This window comes from Pygoscelis adeliae, unplaced genomic scaffold (genome assembly GCF_000699105.1).
Source record: "Pygoscelis adeliae isolate BGI_AS28 unplaced genomic scaffold, ASM69910v1 Scaffold98, whole genome shotgun sequence".
NCBI classification, from domain to species: domain Eukaryota; kingdom Metazoa; phylum Chordata; class Aves; order Sphenisciformes; family Spheniscidae; genus Pygoscelis; species Pygoscelis adeliae.
In genome coordinates this window covers 4,997,811-5,015,515 of record NW_008825547.1, presented here as the reverse complement: position 1 = coordinate 5,015,515, position 17,705 = coordinate 4,997,811, and the positions used below count along the sequence as shown (strand labels likewise).

Genomic DNA, 17,705 nt, shown 5'->3' with positions numbered 1-17,705 from the left:
TATGTGATGTTTTGTAACATGAGAGATCATTACGTACAGTGTTTTGTGATAACTGCATTTCTTGTAATCCAAAAATATCTTGTTACTGCAGTCACAATGGCATTGTATTGGGTTTTGCAGAACATTATTCCATTCCACTCTGTTCGGCATACTGAAATGCCCTCTGGTCCAGAATAAAATCCACTAAGCTAAGCAGCAAGTGACAATAGGCTTAAATGTGACCTTTGACTGCTGTTTGTTAATGTTCTTCATGGGCCTTCTTAGGTCCTTAGCCCAACCTACCTTAAAGACAGATATGGAATGTTATTAACTTGTCAGATGAATGCTATTTTATAAACAGTTGTGTAATGGTTATATCCAGTTGAGCTGCTTAAATTGCTAGTTGTAACTCAGTGCCGGAAGCAGGAATATATACTAGGATTCCTACTCCCCCAAGTCATATCGCAGTCTGCAAAATATTTGTTGATAAAATATCTGTGCATTTCAATCTGCATCTACTGATCTGTATAAATGGAATATTAGACCCCTACTATATCTGTATACCGCATGATTCTCCAAAGTCAGATGTTCTGCTTGTAGTCTTTGGAGCAACTGCATTTAACTTTTGATTTTTAAAAAGCTGCTCTTCGTGCTGTGAGAATGTTCAGTAGGAAAAGCTGCAGCCAGAGAAACAGTGTCCAGCTGTGATGTGGTTCGCAGCAAAATTCTGGGTTGTGGTCTTCCATTGCTTGTTACATGACGGTAATAGCTTGTGAGTTGCTGAAAAATGACTAATTCATGCACTTTTAGCTGGAGGTGAAGGGAGAAAGAAAAGATATGAGCAAACCTGTAATTTTCCCAAGTACCACAGTTACTGTATCTGATAAGTTAATGCAACTACTTTTGTTGTCTTATCATAGATAAACTCTGAAGAGCGTGTTGATACAGCTGATCAGGAGACAGTCTCTTGGGATCGCAGTATTCCTGAAGACATAAAACAAAAAGTACAGCCTAAAGAGGTTCCAGCAGAAAGTGTTACTGTCTGGATTGATCCGTTAGATGCTACACAAGAATACACAGGTAGCTGATTCTTGTTGACAAATCATGTGTGTAATTCTGATGTCTGCCTTTTATACTGGAGACAAAATAGTAAGTATTTAAAATGACATCTCTTATTAAAGCGTGTTATGTCAAAGCTAGTGTGATTTGATTGAAAAAATTGCATAATGAAATCCCTATAGTTATCACACCATAGCATTTACTTTTATGTATACCAACTCTGAAATGACTGGTATTCCTTGCAACTAAGTAATTGCTAAAATAAATGGTAACTGTCCTTTATGATTTCTGCTGGATTTACACATTTCTTTTTCAGTTATTACCGTGGCAACACTAAATATCTCAGAATATTTTTTGTTTGTTTATTTAAAGGGAATACTAAGTGAATATCCTATTTAACTTGATATAAAAATTTTTTGTTACAGTTTTTCAAAAAAGCATGCATAATTCAATCTTCCCCTTTTTCAAATGTTTTAAGATGTCACATAAGCAGTTCAAGGCAATCCAACTGAAATTCTTGCTGATAAGTACTGCAGAAGAAACAGAAAAAGGGGGATTTTTTTTGCAAATATTCCATTGATACAATCACCTTTTCAGGTGAATGTTCTTTGGTATTTGAATGATGAGCTTTGAAGCAATAGAGGATAGGAGGTGGGGCAGAGAAGGGAGGATCTAGGGGCACAGATTTCCATGAAAATACATGCTGTGTAAGATACAGCTGTTAGCATCTACTGAACAGGAAAAATTGCTGGAAGACAGAAAAGTCTTTAGTCTTTTGAAAACTGCAAGGTTATTTGAAGATACAACAAAGTTACATAACTGTAAGAGGCAGAATGTAGACTAGTCTTCAAAGAACAACATTTCTATAATGTCATGTCTGCTTTCTTTTTGTGTTTGTAGCATTTGGCTGTAAATTTGCTCACTTTCTCATTTTGCCCACAGAGGATCTTCGACAGTACGTCACGACAATGGTTTGTGTGGCTGTAAATGGTAAACCAGTAATAGGAGTCATACACAAGCCGTTCTCAGCATATACAGGTACCTTTATGCCTTCACATATTTCCAGCATCTTCAGTCATAGCGTTAATTAAAATTTGATGTTTGAGAGAACTTCTGTAGGTATAAATGAGAAAATAGTACCTGGGGCAAAAGAGCACTGCTGTAGACCTCGGAATTAGAGCTGCAAATGTGTTCTGTGCTGTAAAACCACAAAGGAGAATGCTGCCCTTCTTTAACATAAAAATGATGCATTTAAAACAAACTAACTGAAAATATGTTTAAGAATTAAGATCGCTTCAATCTGAGTGTTTACAGCAAACCAAAGAAAGTGAAACCTACACATACTGACCAGTCTTATGTGTGCTGTTAGTCTTTAGCAGAAGAGTACATTGCTCATTCAGCAGAAGAACTTGGGTCCATGATATTATACCAAGGAGCTGGTGTTTATTCAATGTGAATGACAAAGATAGATTAAAGAACTTAATGGCAGCTGTTTGTATGTAACAGGAAAGACTGCCTAGCGTAGCCTTATTGATTATCTGACATGCTTTTAATGCCACAACCCTGAACTAATTAATTCTTTAGTATTAATGGGGTATCAGTGAGCATGGCTGCAGGTTTGGCAATGTGTATGCACTTCTGAAACCTTCAAAGTAGTTTTAGTATTCACGCCTTGCATACTATATATTTGAAACAAGAATTTCTGTTCTCATTTTCCCTTAGGCAATACTGACCTCTAGAGTTGTGAAGTTATGCAGTAGCTCTGGCACAGAAACTAAGACCGAATAAATGTATTTTTTTTATTTGTTCTCTTTTTTTGCCCACTGAACGCTCAATGTTTTGTGCTAAATATTTTACTGTCTTTAAATATAAACTTAATTTCCAGTCATTTAAGTATGTGCTATATTCCAATGTGCTTTAAGAATCTTGGGGGTTTTTGGAACCTATTTTTCTAAGTATCAACATCTATCTGAAGAAATGGTTTTTTAGCACTGTAATTTTGAGAATTTATCTCCTTTAGTAATAGCAAAGTGTGACATGTTCAGACATGGCATCAGATGAGATGCAATGAATTCTGTCATTCTATGTGAAGAGTATTCATTTCCCAAGCTGGAAATACCAATATGTTGTGAGTAGGATTGTTCCTAATGCTACCTACCACACAAATACAAAGCAATAAAGGGCAGTCAGCATTGTTATTACACATAACTCAGTCTGTTGCCATACAATCTGGCCCTCTGCTGAGATGAAATAGCTGGTTACTCTGCTAAGTAAATGTCAAATTAATGGTTAGGGGATGCCACCTACCAAGCTTGGCTTTGAACCTCATGATGAAACAAGTGGGAGGTTGTGTATTCTAAATCCAGTCCTCCAAAACCCACCATCAAATGTTTTCCTTAGTATTACTATCCTCCTGAGCTATTTCCTTCCTTAGCATTACTATCCTTCTGAACAAAATGACTCAATAACATTTTTGCTGTCTGCTTTGAAGGGTACTGGGGCTTTTTGTTCTTATAAGAAGGTGGTTTGAGGAAATACTGGATCTATTTCTGACTCAGAGTCATCCTTTTAACTTTGGTGGCTTTCCAATTTCAAGTTCTAAATAGTTCTAAAATTAGTTGCCAACCGAGGTTAAACCACGACAGTCCTTCTTGGGATTTTTCCCTTTTACTCTGTTTTTTTGGAAGTATCACACAAGAATAGTCAGGCATAAGATAATGCCATATGCACAAAAGTGTGTGTGTGTGGACTGTTTCTCTTTTTCTTCTGCTTGTGTGCACATGTGGGCATGCACCCCTTCCTTCTGTCAGCCTTAACCTTCTCTTTTACAGTAGGGAGGGAAATTAAGTCAGAGGCATCAATTTCATTTTCTCAGATAAGTATCCTTTTATCTTTACACTCAACAGAGATTGTCTTTTGTGAATCTGAGCAGAATTTGTGTTTCTCTTGTAGCCTGGGCAATGGTGGATGGCGGGTCAAATGTAAAAGCTCGTTCCTCCTACAATGTGAAAACTCCAAGGATTATTGTATCCCGCTCCCATGCAGGAAAAGTTGAGCAGGTTGCACGGCAGACATTTGGAAATAAGACTGTGATAATCCCAGCTGGTGGAGCAGGTTTGGTTCCTTAAGCATCCTATCTGTTTTATTGCTTCCGAGTGATTTAACGGGATAGCTGTTATTGAGACAAAAGGACATAACTGTGGCATCTCCTCTTTTTTCCTCTTACCTTTTTGTTCTTCACATCCCTAAAAGCAAGCGCTTGACAATAGGGACACAGTTTTTCCTGTGTATAGAAACCTATGTGCAAACTTAGTTCAGGCTTCAGGCTATTCACAAGTTAGTATGTTAGTGAATCTAAGCCTGGACCAGCAATGTTGTTGTGGTGGAAAAAGTGCCGTGTTGCCTCTGTGGAAGAAAAAGGGTTGTATGACCAAATGCAGAATCATGGAAGAGAATCTGTTGGTTGTTAGTTAACTAGTAGTACATTTAATTAAACAATGTTTTAAGAAAAAGCCATTGAAGTTTTGGTACTCTTTCTTGCATTTATGTCAAAAGAGAAAACTGATGTCACTAAAGTCCACTTTTATCTGCCTCATATTGAGTCCAAACAGGTCTTAGCTTACTTTTTGTAACCTTACACAATATCTTTCTGCGTGTTACTGACAGAATGCAAATACGTGAGGCGCTAGTGTGAAGCAATAGCTGTTTTAAAGTCTCAGAAAAGCCATGCAAAATTTGAATTTTACAGAAATGTATCTTTCTGTGTCTTTAATATGGAAAGCTAGAGCTCCCTTAGAGATTGTTTAGTCAAGAAGATCTTGCATAGGTTCTTGACAATGAATCTAAACGAGTTTTCTTATGGTAAAGTGAAAGTGTAACTGATTATAGTAGATCTCCAAGGCTTGACTCTGTACAAGAAGATAAAGAAAGGGACAGTTTAATGAAACAAGCATATTGGTTGAACAGTTGAAAAATTGAAAACATTCCATAAAAGAAAGAACACTATTTTGAGCAATGACTTTGTACTGCATAATGTATGATAAAGGGGAATGCCCTGGGGTGAGTTGCTTTATTAGAGTGGTATATGCATCTTCCTTCTATTGTAATAAAAAGCAAGGAAAAAAAGGTAGACTTCAGCATAATACAGAGATTGAGAAAGAAGTGAGTGAACCTAAGAGCAAAACTATATTTGAGTTTCTAGTCTTGTTCTTTCAGTGTGTCTCTAGATAAGTCTATGTTGCATATTGGTAAAGGCTGTCTAAAAATAATGTGTCCCAAATACCCAAGGCTTTGATTGAGGTGCAGTGGAAAAATCAGGGGGGTAGGGGGTGTTCCTTTTTCAAATTTTCTCGACAAGTCAGAGGGCAGACAAAGTTTATTGGTGCCTCTGCCATTATACTGGATGGCGTGATATAATTAAGGACATCACTTTCCTAAATCTTGCATGTGCATATTATTAACACTTAGTAGTACATTTATCCTTTGTGATGAATAGGAAAACTTGGTTTAACTTGTTTGTTTGTTTGTTTGTTTTTTACTTCTGCCCATTTCTTCTAGGTTATAAAGTATTGGCCCTCCTTGACGTGGCTGAAAAGAATCAAGAAGAAGCTGACGTGTATATCCATGTCACCTACATTAAGAAGTGGGACATATGTGCTGGAAATGCAGTGTTGAGAGCATTGGGTGGCCATATGACTACCCTGACTGGTGAAGAAATTAGTTACACTGGCTCAGATGGCAATGAGGGAGGACTTATAGCCAGTATCAACATGGACCATAAAGCACTAATTGAAAAACTTCCAGATCTGGAAAAAACATCACACAAATAAACTTGACTGATGGAGAAGTACAAGTCATGCTTTTGTAGCCTCCAAATGCTCTGTCTGAAGAAGCAGGTGTGAGAACCTGCTGGGAAAGATGCAAAGCAAAGCAGTTTGGTGTGGGTTTGGGGCCTATATTGTGCGTTGGGTTTCTTCAGTGGTGGTATTTAAAAAAAAATAAAATAACAATAATCAGAAGTAGGAAGGGGACTGACTGCCTCACACCTCAGTTTCCATGTTTTATTTTTTTCAGACTGTTTTCATGCAGTTCTTATACTCAAGGTGCATATACAGTATATACTTGTGAATGTAGGTGAACTAAAGAAAAATCCGAATTGATTCATAAAATAACCTAAGTAGTTCTCACAGGAACTTCTTGGAACCTTTTGCATCTTGTTACTGTAGTTGTAGCAACTCCATAATGAATTAGGTAGGAAAAAAGGTTGGTTTGTATAGGCATCTGATAACTCTGTAAACAATTTAGCAGGAAACATGACCCTGTGTTCTGCATCCCCTGAACAGAAAGCACAAGGTTGACACAAATTTATATGCAGCAACAGTTTGTCTTTGACAGTGTGGCACTCCTTCTGCTTTTTAAGAGGAGAAAAAAAGAAATGTTCTGTACTATTTTGACTTTTTTCCTGAAGATGTAAACCAGTTTAGTTCAGATAGGTTGTGAATATCAGTGTTTTATTAATCAGTGGAATTATTTCCATATACCTTTTTAAAAGAAGGCAACATTTCCTTGTATAGTTTTTAACAGTTACTTCTTGTCCTTGTTTTCTGCGTACAGTGTTGAAGATGCATGCTTGATTTTTCTCTAATGTAGGACTTGTTCATCATTTGGTGTTTGTGCCTGTAGAAGCAGCCTCTTCCTTCAGTACCCGTTTTTTTTGTTTGGGGTTTTTTTTCCATTGGACAGAGTCATATGGAATGAGTTTAACAGAAATAGTAAGTTGATTAGTTGTTTCCATTTACAACATAAGATATAAACCAGCAATTTTTCTACAACCCCAAAAATAACTTTGTCTTTTTAGGTTAAGGCACGCTCTTTTCTGCAGAAAGCTCTTGAGCCATCCCAAACAGCTTGCAGTTACTTGGTTTGTGGAAATTTACATAGAGAGAGATCATTTGAACTTGAATCTGTTTAAGCAAGTTTGAAGAACATGTGGCGCTTGAAGTACAGCAGGGTCTGCAAAACTTTACCGAAAAATGTGCTTTGTCAACACAGTATACACAGAACAGAACATGGGCCTTTTGATATCAAATGACGATTTGTTGCACCTCTAAAATATGTGGACTTCTATCTGCAAAAGTGTAACCATCTATTGTTGTTCTCTGCACCCCTCTGAAGGGTTTCAGAAGGTTAAAATGTACCTCTTATTTGAATTATCAGTAGATAACCTTCCCATGTCAAGAAAGCTAAAATTCTTAGTTAATACAGATGTTTTCTGTTCAAAGTTTCTTCAGTATAAGCTTAGGCTGTTTAAACCAAATTCTTACTTTCATTTTCACTTCTTTCATCATAGTGCTGTTCTGATTAAAAAGGCTTTTCTCCTTATGTCAGTAGTGGAGCATATCTAGATACCTCTTTTGACTTCTAGCTAATGTTCGTGTTTCCAAAAGACTTTCTCAGTTGTTGCATAACTACAGATACAGACTTTCATTTTGTAAACTTACTGGCACAGTAGGCTGAAGCTTAGTCCTACTAGCCTTTTGGTACGGATAGGTTTTTTTTAGATAACTGTTTTTTCCCAAATTGACACTATTGCTGCTATTTGAAAATAGCTTTTACACATATAGATAATACACAAAGCAACTTAACTTCCAATTTTTAAATTTAATAAACTACTATATGCTATGACAAATAAGTGAATATGCCCTTTTTGAAAAGGGGCTGATCTATTTTGGAAAACTTGTTGAGCTTCCAAACCTCAGTGAATAATAAAAATTCAGATATTTATCAAGGCTTTGGTCATATTTTACAAGAAGACTGCAGCTTTTTTTCCTTCAGGCTGATTTAAATGACTTAAAGCCTAATAAAAAAGCATCTCTCTTGTCTATTAGTTAAAGAACACGGATTAAAAACTAAATATGAGAAATAGCCATAGTTAGCCTAGTATAAAAACCTAATTGTGTCACAGAGGCTGGATGCACAATATTTAGATAGGCAATTAAGACAAAGTCTGTGGCAGGTTGTGGTTTTAGATTCAGGTTGAAATCATGCGTAAACTTACCTTGTGAAAATGTGACTGCTTTTATTTTGGGTATGATTCTATCACTTCCTTGCATAAGCTGTGATCAGGCTTAGCTTCTGTAAGAGAAATGAAAAATAAGATGTTACATATCGTACAAGGGCTTACTTGCATCTTAGTTGAAGGTATGGAGCAGTAAACAGGAGTATTTGCCTAAATCATTTTTCCTTAGGAAGATAAGATACAAGGAGCTTCAGCCCTCCTTTCCTTCCTCCAATATGCAGGCTAAAATACCTAGTCTTGCGTTAGGAAGAGATATGCTTGTTTAGACCCTAAATTGCTTTGTTGCAATGGTTCACAGTGTTCAGTACCTTTCACAGTGGACCCTTATTGGCCCAGTCTCACTTCTTGTGAAAATGAAGAAAAGGTGAGAGTGAGGTGCCCAGTTAATTACTTCTGGTACAGCCTGCGCTCATACAGTTTTCCCACAGCTAAGGCCTAAGGTGGTGCTTGGGGTCTCCCAGTCTAGTTTAAAGAGGAGCTGCTTTGATATGAGAATAGGTAAGCACCTGGTGAATATCAGTTTCTGATGTCATTTTACAATAAATGCAACTCTTATGCAGACCAGCAAGTACTCAAAAGTGCTTGCTTAGCGCACATGTGCCAGTGCGCTGCAATATTTGTTTGTATAGTGTTAACACTCAGTATATCCTGGTTTTTTGACTACATTTACACTCCATTTTAAAACACTTTACTGTTCTGGCTTAAATATTTGTTTGGTCTCAGCTGTGTGGATGTGGCTTAAGTTTATGCCCAGAGCGGTAGGCAATCACACTGTACCCATGGGTACCCCAGTGTACTGCTGGGCTAGAACATTGTTCTTTACATTCTAGCCTTTTCCACATAAAACTGTCATACCATTTTTAGGGATGCTACTTAAAACAATTTTCTAAAAAAATTAATTTAAAAAAATCATGGTATCATCCTAGCTCCAAACAAGGGAAGTAAGAGAATGTACTGTTTTAGCATTGGTTTTCCAATGGTGGGTTTTTTGAGTGGCTATTACGATTAAGGTAATTGCAAGTGAAATTATTCTAACGCTGTACGTATTTTCACTTTTTCATTCTGCTAAAAAGAGTAGATGGTAGCATAGATGATACCTCATACTGTACCAAGAGTCCTAACACTCATTCCTTGAATGAGTGTTTTCTAAATAAATGGACACAGAAGTAAGAGGGTTGAATATGGTACTTAACTGGTTTCAAGTTCAACCTATTTGCCAGACTTTTACAGATGGACTTATATAAGAGCTGTTTGTTCTGATCTACAGAGCACGTAATAATAATGAAAATATTTAGCAGAGATTCCTTACTCGGATGGTGAATTAACCATATAGGTGAAGCTGTAAAGTCATCTAGTGATGTTTCATATATTTGCTTTTACTTCATGGTCATTAGAGTGGACAGATTTCTAATTGGCTTCAGGTGTGAGAAGAGATTTTTAAATGGCCAGTGGTTGGAGATCAGGGGCATGGAGGGGAGTCAGCACTGGCGTTAATCTCTGCTTTTTTGTTTATAAACAAATGTACCCCAACATATTTGTAGCATCCCCTCATCTGTTGGAGTTGTACAACAGCAGTGCAATACTGTATACTCCTGGTTTAATAGTGTAAAACAAGGAGTCTGCATCCCTCAGAGCCAGTGCAATGGGAAGTGACTGAGTGTTGTGCTGGGCCTCGTCTGTGTTATGCCAGCCGAGGCTGGCTGCTTCGTTGTCTCATGGATGTTGTTCCAGTTGCAGTTTCTCTGATGGCAAAACTGCTTTTGTAGGCTACTGTCTCCGCAGTTACACCCAACCCCTTTGTGGATCTGTTTTCCAAAGTAAACTAGAGAAGTAGAGAGGAAAGAAGCAGATGGCTGTGCTGGAGAAATTGTAACAGAGAACACTTACTTCCATTTCTTGATTTAAATTACATTGGTAGTTTCATTTCTCTTGTCCTTCAGGGGTTAGATAACCATACACTAAAGATTTAATGGACCACAGATAAGTGTCTGCGTGATTTTAAGCCCAAGCAGGATGAGGGCGGGGGAGACTGCTTCTAACCGAGGAAAGCCTGGATGGGTGGCTTCCTGTTAGGCCATTCACGCTGAGCCTTTTTTTGATGCTTTGTTGTAGAGATTTAGGCTCTTTCACACAAACAATTACAGATTTGACTTTGCCAAAACAGCATTCATAGTCTATCTTCTGACCTGCTATCTGCAATGATAAAGCTGCACTATATCCACTTCACTGTAATGTAACTTGCTGAGACAAGACTGTGGTAACTGAGGACTCAAAGATTGCTTGACTTTTGAACCACAGCTTCTGTATGGCAGCTCTTATAATGAAGTGCTAGCACCTGCTGCGAGTGTCCACCCCACAAGCAGGTCGTGCCACTCACGGGTCGTATCGAGAAGCTGTTGAAGCCTTATACTTCACGGTTTTCAGATGCCACACCAGCTCTTTCAGCTCTTCTGAGAGGGGTTCAGAAGTTCTCATCCAACTTCCTTCCAAGGCTCCCTCTGGCACCAGCAATTAGCAGCCACTTTTCCCTCTTTGCTCTTCCTCATTTTTCTGTTCTTTTCTGATCCTTGCTCCTTTCTTGGTCCATGTGGACAAGAAAAATGAGAGATCGGGGGTGGAAACAGTCCCAGAACAAGAGAACCACAGCGGAAAACTATCCAGTTTATCCTCAGGCTGTTAATGTTTGGGACCAAGGTCTAAGGTGCTGATCCTACCAAAAGTGTGATAGATGCCAACAAAATAAAGGCATCTTGAAGAGAGGTTCATGTGATTGGTGGTACTGAACATGCAGAAAAGATGCAAATGGACTAAGGAGAAGTTAAACTCTCTTAAAAAGCAGAAGAAAACAGCTTTTCGGTGTAATGTTACAAGCATTCGGCACTTCTGCTCCTCTGGGTGCAGAGCTTCGTTGCTTATGAAGGAAGCTCCATTGGCCCTCTGAAAGGCCTGGTTTTGCTGAAGTCAGTAGCAGCATTCCCACTGAATTCAATGTGAGCAGAAGCAAGCCAGATACCACACAAGTAGTAAATCAAGCTAAGTTCTGAAGAGCTCAGCTTCTGCCAGTAGAGCAAACAACCTGGGTTGTGTTAAACTCGCCTCTGGCGGCTTCAGCCTACATTACTAGAGGACTTAGAAACATCCCAGTGTCTCGAGGTTCTAAGTCTTTCAGGTTTTTTTATGGTCTACAGCTGATAGAGCCCGCTTTCAGATAATATCGTTTTCAACCCAGATTGTTCCTTACTTGTAATTCACATTTCTTTTTTTGTCTCCCCAAAGGGCCAGCAACACTCCGGCATTTTTCCTGTTGTCCCACCAAATTGTATAAGCATTTTCTGATTGTGTGCCAAATTGAAATAACAATTCCATAAATAAACTCTCTGAAAATACTGGTATGTGAGGGTGTTTTCCTATATCTTGTCTTTCTGTTGGGTATTTATTGTTTCTTTGTGCACCAGATATTTTTTTTTTTCTTTTTCCGGTAATGCATGTCAGGCTGCTTCAGCTGTGCTATGTCCATCGTGTGTGCAGGACTTTCTGCCTGAGGGATTACTGTTATTGGCAGGGGGGGCCCCTTTTTTTTATGATTCTATGATTCTTTTTTCCGGTAATGCATGTCAGGCTGCTTCAGCTGTGCTATGTCCATCGTGTGTGCAGGACTTTCTGCCTGAGGGATTACTGTTATTGGCAGGTCCAGCCACGTTCATGATAAATACAACAAGATGTCCACTGGTTTTGCTTTCATATGTGTGTTTTATTCTGAAAGCTGGTGGATCTGTGTGATGGAAAATGAGTGCTTAAAAATCCCCCATATAGTATTTTTCCTCAGATCTGAAGAAGCTTTCCTTCCAACATCATCTCCAAGACTCATCCTAATTATGTTACTTCATTCTGCTTGAGTCTCTTGTTTCCATGATTTTCTAGTGTCCTGCCAAACTCTACCATTACTAGCCCTTTTTCTAATAATGTGTCACTCTTCGTAAGTGAAACCGTGGAGTAAGTTGAAAGGTGCTTTAATATCCCACATCAGTATGGCATTTTGGGCTTTTCTTGGGTGCCACTTCAAATATGGTTGTTGTCACCCTTACCAATATGTGCAAGACTGGAGGTACAATGAAGTTGTGTGTCACCTTGGCAATGCTGTCCTTGACATGCTTTCCTCATTCTCATCTTTCCCCAGGTACGAACTGAAATTGTGAAGCAGCCTCTGTGCCGGCACAGTCCGGTTAGTACTCACAAAAGCTATGTTTCAGCATGCCTAAAATTGTGCTCTGGCACTAACACTGATTGTACATACTGCTACTTTCAGACTCCAAAACGGGGTGGCTGCAGGTGGACTGCTCATTGAAAAGTGTCCGGCTTCATGCAGACTACTGAACTGTGCCTGGGAAATGGTTTGGGATGGAGCTGGTTTGCTTAGGCCAAAAACATGCTGAGGATCATGCCGTAGTACCAACTGGCGAGCTGTGGAGTCCCAGGAACATTCTGAACTGCATAACTGACTTGTATGGGCATAGGCAATATATGCCACAGGAGCTGTACCTGGATGTTTTGAAAACCCTTGTTGATGGGATGTGATCTAACCAGATAATCTGTGTGGAGTATTTGGCAGTAATTTGGAGAGAGAAGTGTCTGTTGCGGTGCTCTGAAGAACATTTTGGGGAAAGAACAACCCAGAGGAGCAGGGATTCTTCATGTGTTGGGGGGGGGGAGGGGAATGGATGTTTGCATTTATCAGTGACATCGATATTTTTCTAACTGCCTTTGATGACACTGTGCAGCAACCTGGACAGCCCAAGTGGCAGGCTTGTCTGAGGAAAGCATAGTGTGTGCATCTACTTGCTGTTTCATGTGACTAATTGGTGGACTAGCTGATTCATATGGCCAGTTTGGGAACTTTGCTGCACTGAAAATACTGTCTTCTCAATTATACTGGTCAGGAAAATATCAAAATTGCACTTTACTGTGGATTGTGTTAAGGCACGCAAAGGGCAAAAGCACAAGTATGGTGACACTTGGACAACAAAATTGCAGAAGTTGAGTAAGTACGTTAACAGTTTGTAGCTGGCTTGTTAAAAATGATTGTATCCTTTGGGAAGCCTGAAGGATTGAGTTGTAGGCTAATGTCTGCTCTATGCTGACAGCCATTTACATGAGGCTCTCAAGCTTGCATTTCTCCCGCTTGAGCTATCACTGCAGTATGGCGTAAGAGCTGGGTTGCTAGCAATGCTTCTTCCAGGCTCTGAGTGCTGCCGTGTTATACTGGTATCACACCAAAGACTCGAGCCGTGCTTGGACCTGGAGAAGGCACCCACTGGCCACCCGCACTGGTCCCAGTGGCAGCCTCCAGCCTCCCCTCTGACCAGGGCTGTTTTGCCTGAGCCACAGAACCTGCCCCAGGGCCGGCAGGTTTCCTTATTCAAAGCAGTATGATAGGTAACAAGTGTAACACTGTGTACAAAACCTAAACAGCCCGCAGTGGCATCCTGCTCCTTAACAACACAAACGCCATTTATGCCTCCTTTTTGTCTGTTGGATCAGCTCCTCGCATATATAGTGTTCTACACCTTCTTGTTTTCATTTTCTTCTTTCAGGTGGCCATGTTGTCCATATGCTATTCATAAATGCAAGTTAAAATCATTAAAAATACCGTAAGTTCAGTCCAAGTCGTGCATGCCTAAGAGCCATTTGCAGATTTCTTTCTTTGTGCAACAGTAAGACTGTCCTGAGTAGACGACTTCTCGTCTGTTGGCACACAGAAATCCTGCACACTAGTCTAATGTCTGAGGGCTCTTCAGCCATGGTCTCCAACTCTGAACATCAATCAGTTCACTTGTAGTGCTACAATAATTAAACTCTGTTTTTCAGAATAACACTGCACAGTGCTGTTTTCTTTGTGTGGACCCTAACTCGGTTGCTTAAAGGTATTCTAGGTGTCTCCGTCAGCCACAGAGGAGAATTTCTCATCCCCAGGGAAAGGGCTGAACTCGCACTGCAGAGGTTGGAAGTTTGACCTGGTGCCACGGGTGGGTACAGAAGTGGTGAAAGCATGGTCAGGCAGCTGGGAAGGGGCTGTGGGAGTGCTTTGCACTCGGGACAGACAAACTGGAGTGGGTGCCCAGCACCTCTGCTGTGGGCCTGGACTTGGTGACCCTTTACTTGTCATGCATCTTAAGTAAAATGGCTCCAAATTACAGGAATTCTTCCAAATTAAGGGGTATGATCTAAATGAAAAGCACAACAAGCATTGTGCTAATCTGTAGTAATTCTGTTAGGGCAATGGGCTGATGTGAAACTACACAGATTGGGCTTTTACACTTTAAACACCCACATTTTTCTTCCAAAGGGATATACTTATTGTAGAGTTAAGAATGCGTCAAGTTTGCACTCCTCTCATCTGAACTCCACCCAGGCTGGGTGGGTCTGGTGACTGTATTTGCAGAGAGCAAATAAGACCGTGCACACTGTATTTCTGCAAGGGAATAGTGTTCAACTAAAATAAATAAAGGGGATCAAATACATATGAATTCTGTACTAGGGGAAAGGCAAGTGTTTTAACCTGCTTCCCATAATTTTCTGAAATCTTAGTACCTGAATCTTTTGGAAATATTTGTATCAACAGCAAAGACTTTCAGTTATTTTAGCAAAAGAAAAGTATCTCTTGTATGTAATGTTTTCCACAGGACTGAACTGACACAGATCTGCTTGCTGTTCTGATAAGATCCTAATCTTCTCTTACAGGAACAGTTTTATGCAGGTGTAACAATGGCTTTTGAAACCTAAATTGCACTCCATCCTAATAGATTTACACCAAGAAAACTACGTCTGCCAGAATAGCTTTTAGCACTGACGCTTGGATCTCTAATACTAAAGGACTTGGCGGGGGCTGGGGGAGTAGAGGCCAGTAGAGGGCTCTGTCTTTTCATGAATGCCCTGAAGAGCCAGAAAGATTTTGGGGACGATGAATTTACATGCCCATTTAATTTTTTTTTTTACCGAGGAAAGTCTTTCACTGTTTTTTCTCGGTTGCGGTGCATGTTTTTAGTTAAGAAGGCGCCCACAGAGTTCTAGGGTCTGATCCAGAGGGCTGCACTGAGTTATTACTGTGCAATTTGACAGCTTGTTGTTATTTCTAATGCATGCTTTCTCTTGTATTTTTAATTTGATTTAATATTGCAGTAAAAGTGCACACTTTTGTACAGTGTGTTTAAGCTACTGGCAATATATTTTCTGTTAAGTAGCTCTTTTCAGGCTCCTTAAAAATAATCCCATGAATTCACAGACATCTGTAACTAGAGCTTGAAAGTCATGGTGTGATGATGATGATGTCTGTGTGCATGCTCATTTCTTTCAAGTTTTGCTTCTGTAAGTTATGAGAATAAGGTCAATTGTGACAACTGTACATCCAAGCTTTGTGTGCTTTTAAGTACACAACCACTCCGCCTGCCACTTCAAGTTAATTGCTCACATCTGATATTGTTAGAGGACCGACTCCTCCACTTCCATCAGCTCAACAACTTCTACATTTCAGCCTCATGGAAATAATATCTTTACTCTCACCCACCATAAGCATGACTTGATGACCCTCTGTTTTGGGGGGGGGGGGATTGGCTTCTTTCTTAAAATCTACGTGTTCCCCCACCAGACAAATTGATATCAGATTAGTTTAACAAATAGAAAAGCCTATTCTGTTGCTTTAGCAATTGAAACACCCCATCTTACTATGGTTAAAATACCAAGACTTGGTTCTCTAGCTAATATAGATTGCCATGTATTTTGATATCATTTGAACTTCCTTCCAGCTAGCAAAGAATAGGCTTCTGTTTCCGCCTTTCTTGCACGAGAGCTATCGTACCTCTCTTTATCTGGAAATGTTATGTCTTGCAGCAGCATGTTGGGGCCTCTTGAAGCAGCTCCATCATTCCTTTCTAGGCTCTTTCTGGCCACTGTGCTAGCAAGAACAGAGAGCGCACTGATATTTTATCAGCTGCTTGCTACTGAAATTGTTTGGAGTTTTTTCTTATTTCTGTCATTGGCATTTTTTGTCCTTTGTGTTCATTTCTCACATGGAGAGAAAAAAGAAGTAGTCATTTTCAGCCTTTTACAGGAAGCTTGCAGTGCTTTTCTCTACAACTGTCTTCCAGTACTGTACTAACAACATAGACAGGTAATATTATTGCTTTCTTTGCATTGCCTTTTATTCACACCACATGGACTTCTAGTGACTGCCATCTTCCTGCCTATGGAACAGAGAAAAAGAAAAGGTCCATACTCCAGCTGCACAGACAAAGCAAGTGTGTGCTGCTCTCTGCCTCTGCAGACTCTCGCTTAGTCAAACCTGAGGCAAGACAAAAGACAGGAGTTTTGAAGAACTTCCATTTGCTACAGTCCAAATTTCAGTCTTCAGCTGCAGGGATTGTTGCTCCCATGGTGAAAGCTAACATAAATGGGTCCTTGCTTGCCAGAGATGGTACGGATACCAGAAAGTCCAGCAACAACAACAAAAAAAAGAGCTGGAGAAAAATAGGCATCCTAATTTTAAAGAGAAAGCTGACAGCGAGGAAAACAGATTGGGACTTTTATGTTTACATTTCTGTCCAAATATGGTGCTAATCTGGGAGCTGTCACTTGTGTATGCAAGTAATTCCTTCTGTTAATTACATATAGCTGTATATTTAAGTACAATACTTAAAAATAATATGAAAAGTAAGTTCCTTAGCTACTTTGGGAGATGAAAGAGAATTAAAAAAAGAAAGCTAGTATTATGTTTGGGGGGGGAAAAAAAAAAAAGCATTTTCTGTTTGTTTGGACAGCCATCCTCGGTATAAATTGAAATACTTTGAATCACTGAATCTTTCTTGGTCCGTGTTCATCACGGGCGCTTTCTGCAGTGCTGACTGTCTGAATGGGGACTAGGCCAAGCTTTGCTGTGCGTCTGTCTTCTGATTGTGGGGGTGGGCTGGGGGTGGCGGTTCATTGTTCTACACGTTAATTGAGGTCATCAAAGAAAAATCCTTACTGAGTAACACCCCCTGGATTTCTGTCTCCACATCTAACACTTTCACCTGTGGAAATTGCATTAGGGCAAACAACGTCCTACGGAAATAATCTCCCTGGTGAGTAGCCTGTTAGGACGATGCCTGTTGCTGCCTCCAGTTTGGCATCGTTTCTGTTGGGAAGAGAGGAGCAATTTTCCTCAGGCCACATCTGCTGATTCACTTGAAAAAGGAAAATAAGAACAGTTACTACCCATTTTTGAAACTCCACATCTGAAGATTCAGCCTTCTTATTAAAATTGCAGTTGAGTGGGAAAAAGTACATGAATAATTCCTAAAGCCTGTCGCCCTGATCACTTGTGGGAATGTGATTTGAATTTCTGTGGCTTGAGTCACGCATCCAGGACACTGGGAGGAGAAAGCGTGGGACAGAGGAGGATCTAACTGGAAATGAAATTGAGATTACTTTATATCATAGAATAGTTTGGGTTGGAAGGGACCTCTAAAGGTCATCTAGTCCAACCTCCCTGCCGTGGGCAGGGACATCTTCAACTAAATCAGGTTGCTCAGAGCCCCGTCCAACCTGACCTTGAATG

At 39.8% G+C, this 17,705-nt stretch overlaps 1 protein-coding gene across 1 annotated transcript; it reads left to right on the top strand.

The window, feature by feature from the left end:
• Nucleotides 1–735: 735 nt before the first annotated feature.
• On the top strand, nucleotides 736–8,348 carry IMPAD1 (inositol monophosphatase domain containing 1). The gene is made up of 5 exons (XM_009332106.1): nucleotides 736–741; nucleotides 900–1,059; nucleotides 1,981–2,076; nucleotides 3,991–4,152; nucleotides 5,596–8,348. The coding sequence occupies exons 1-5, from the start codon at nucleotides 736–738 to the stop codon at nucleotides 5,865–5,867; spliced, it is 696 nt and encodes a 231-aa protein (XP_009330381.1). The 3' UTR covers nucleotides 5,868–8,348.
• Nucleotides 8,349–17,705: the final 9,357 nt, after the last annotated feature.

What these genes read in the sequence shown, in the direction of transcription:
- IMPAD1 (XM_009332106.1), top strand. An exon ending in TGCTACACAAGAATACACAG is followed by an intron (nt 1,060 to 1,980) that starts GTAGCTGATTCT and finishes TTTTGCCCACAG; the next exon opens with AGGATCTTCGACAGTACGTC. An exon ending in AATCCCAGCTGGTGGAGCAG is followed by an intron (nt 4,153 to 5,595) that starts GTTTGGTTCCTT and finishes CATTTCTTCTAG; the next exon opens with GTTATAAAGTATTGGCCCTC.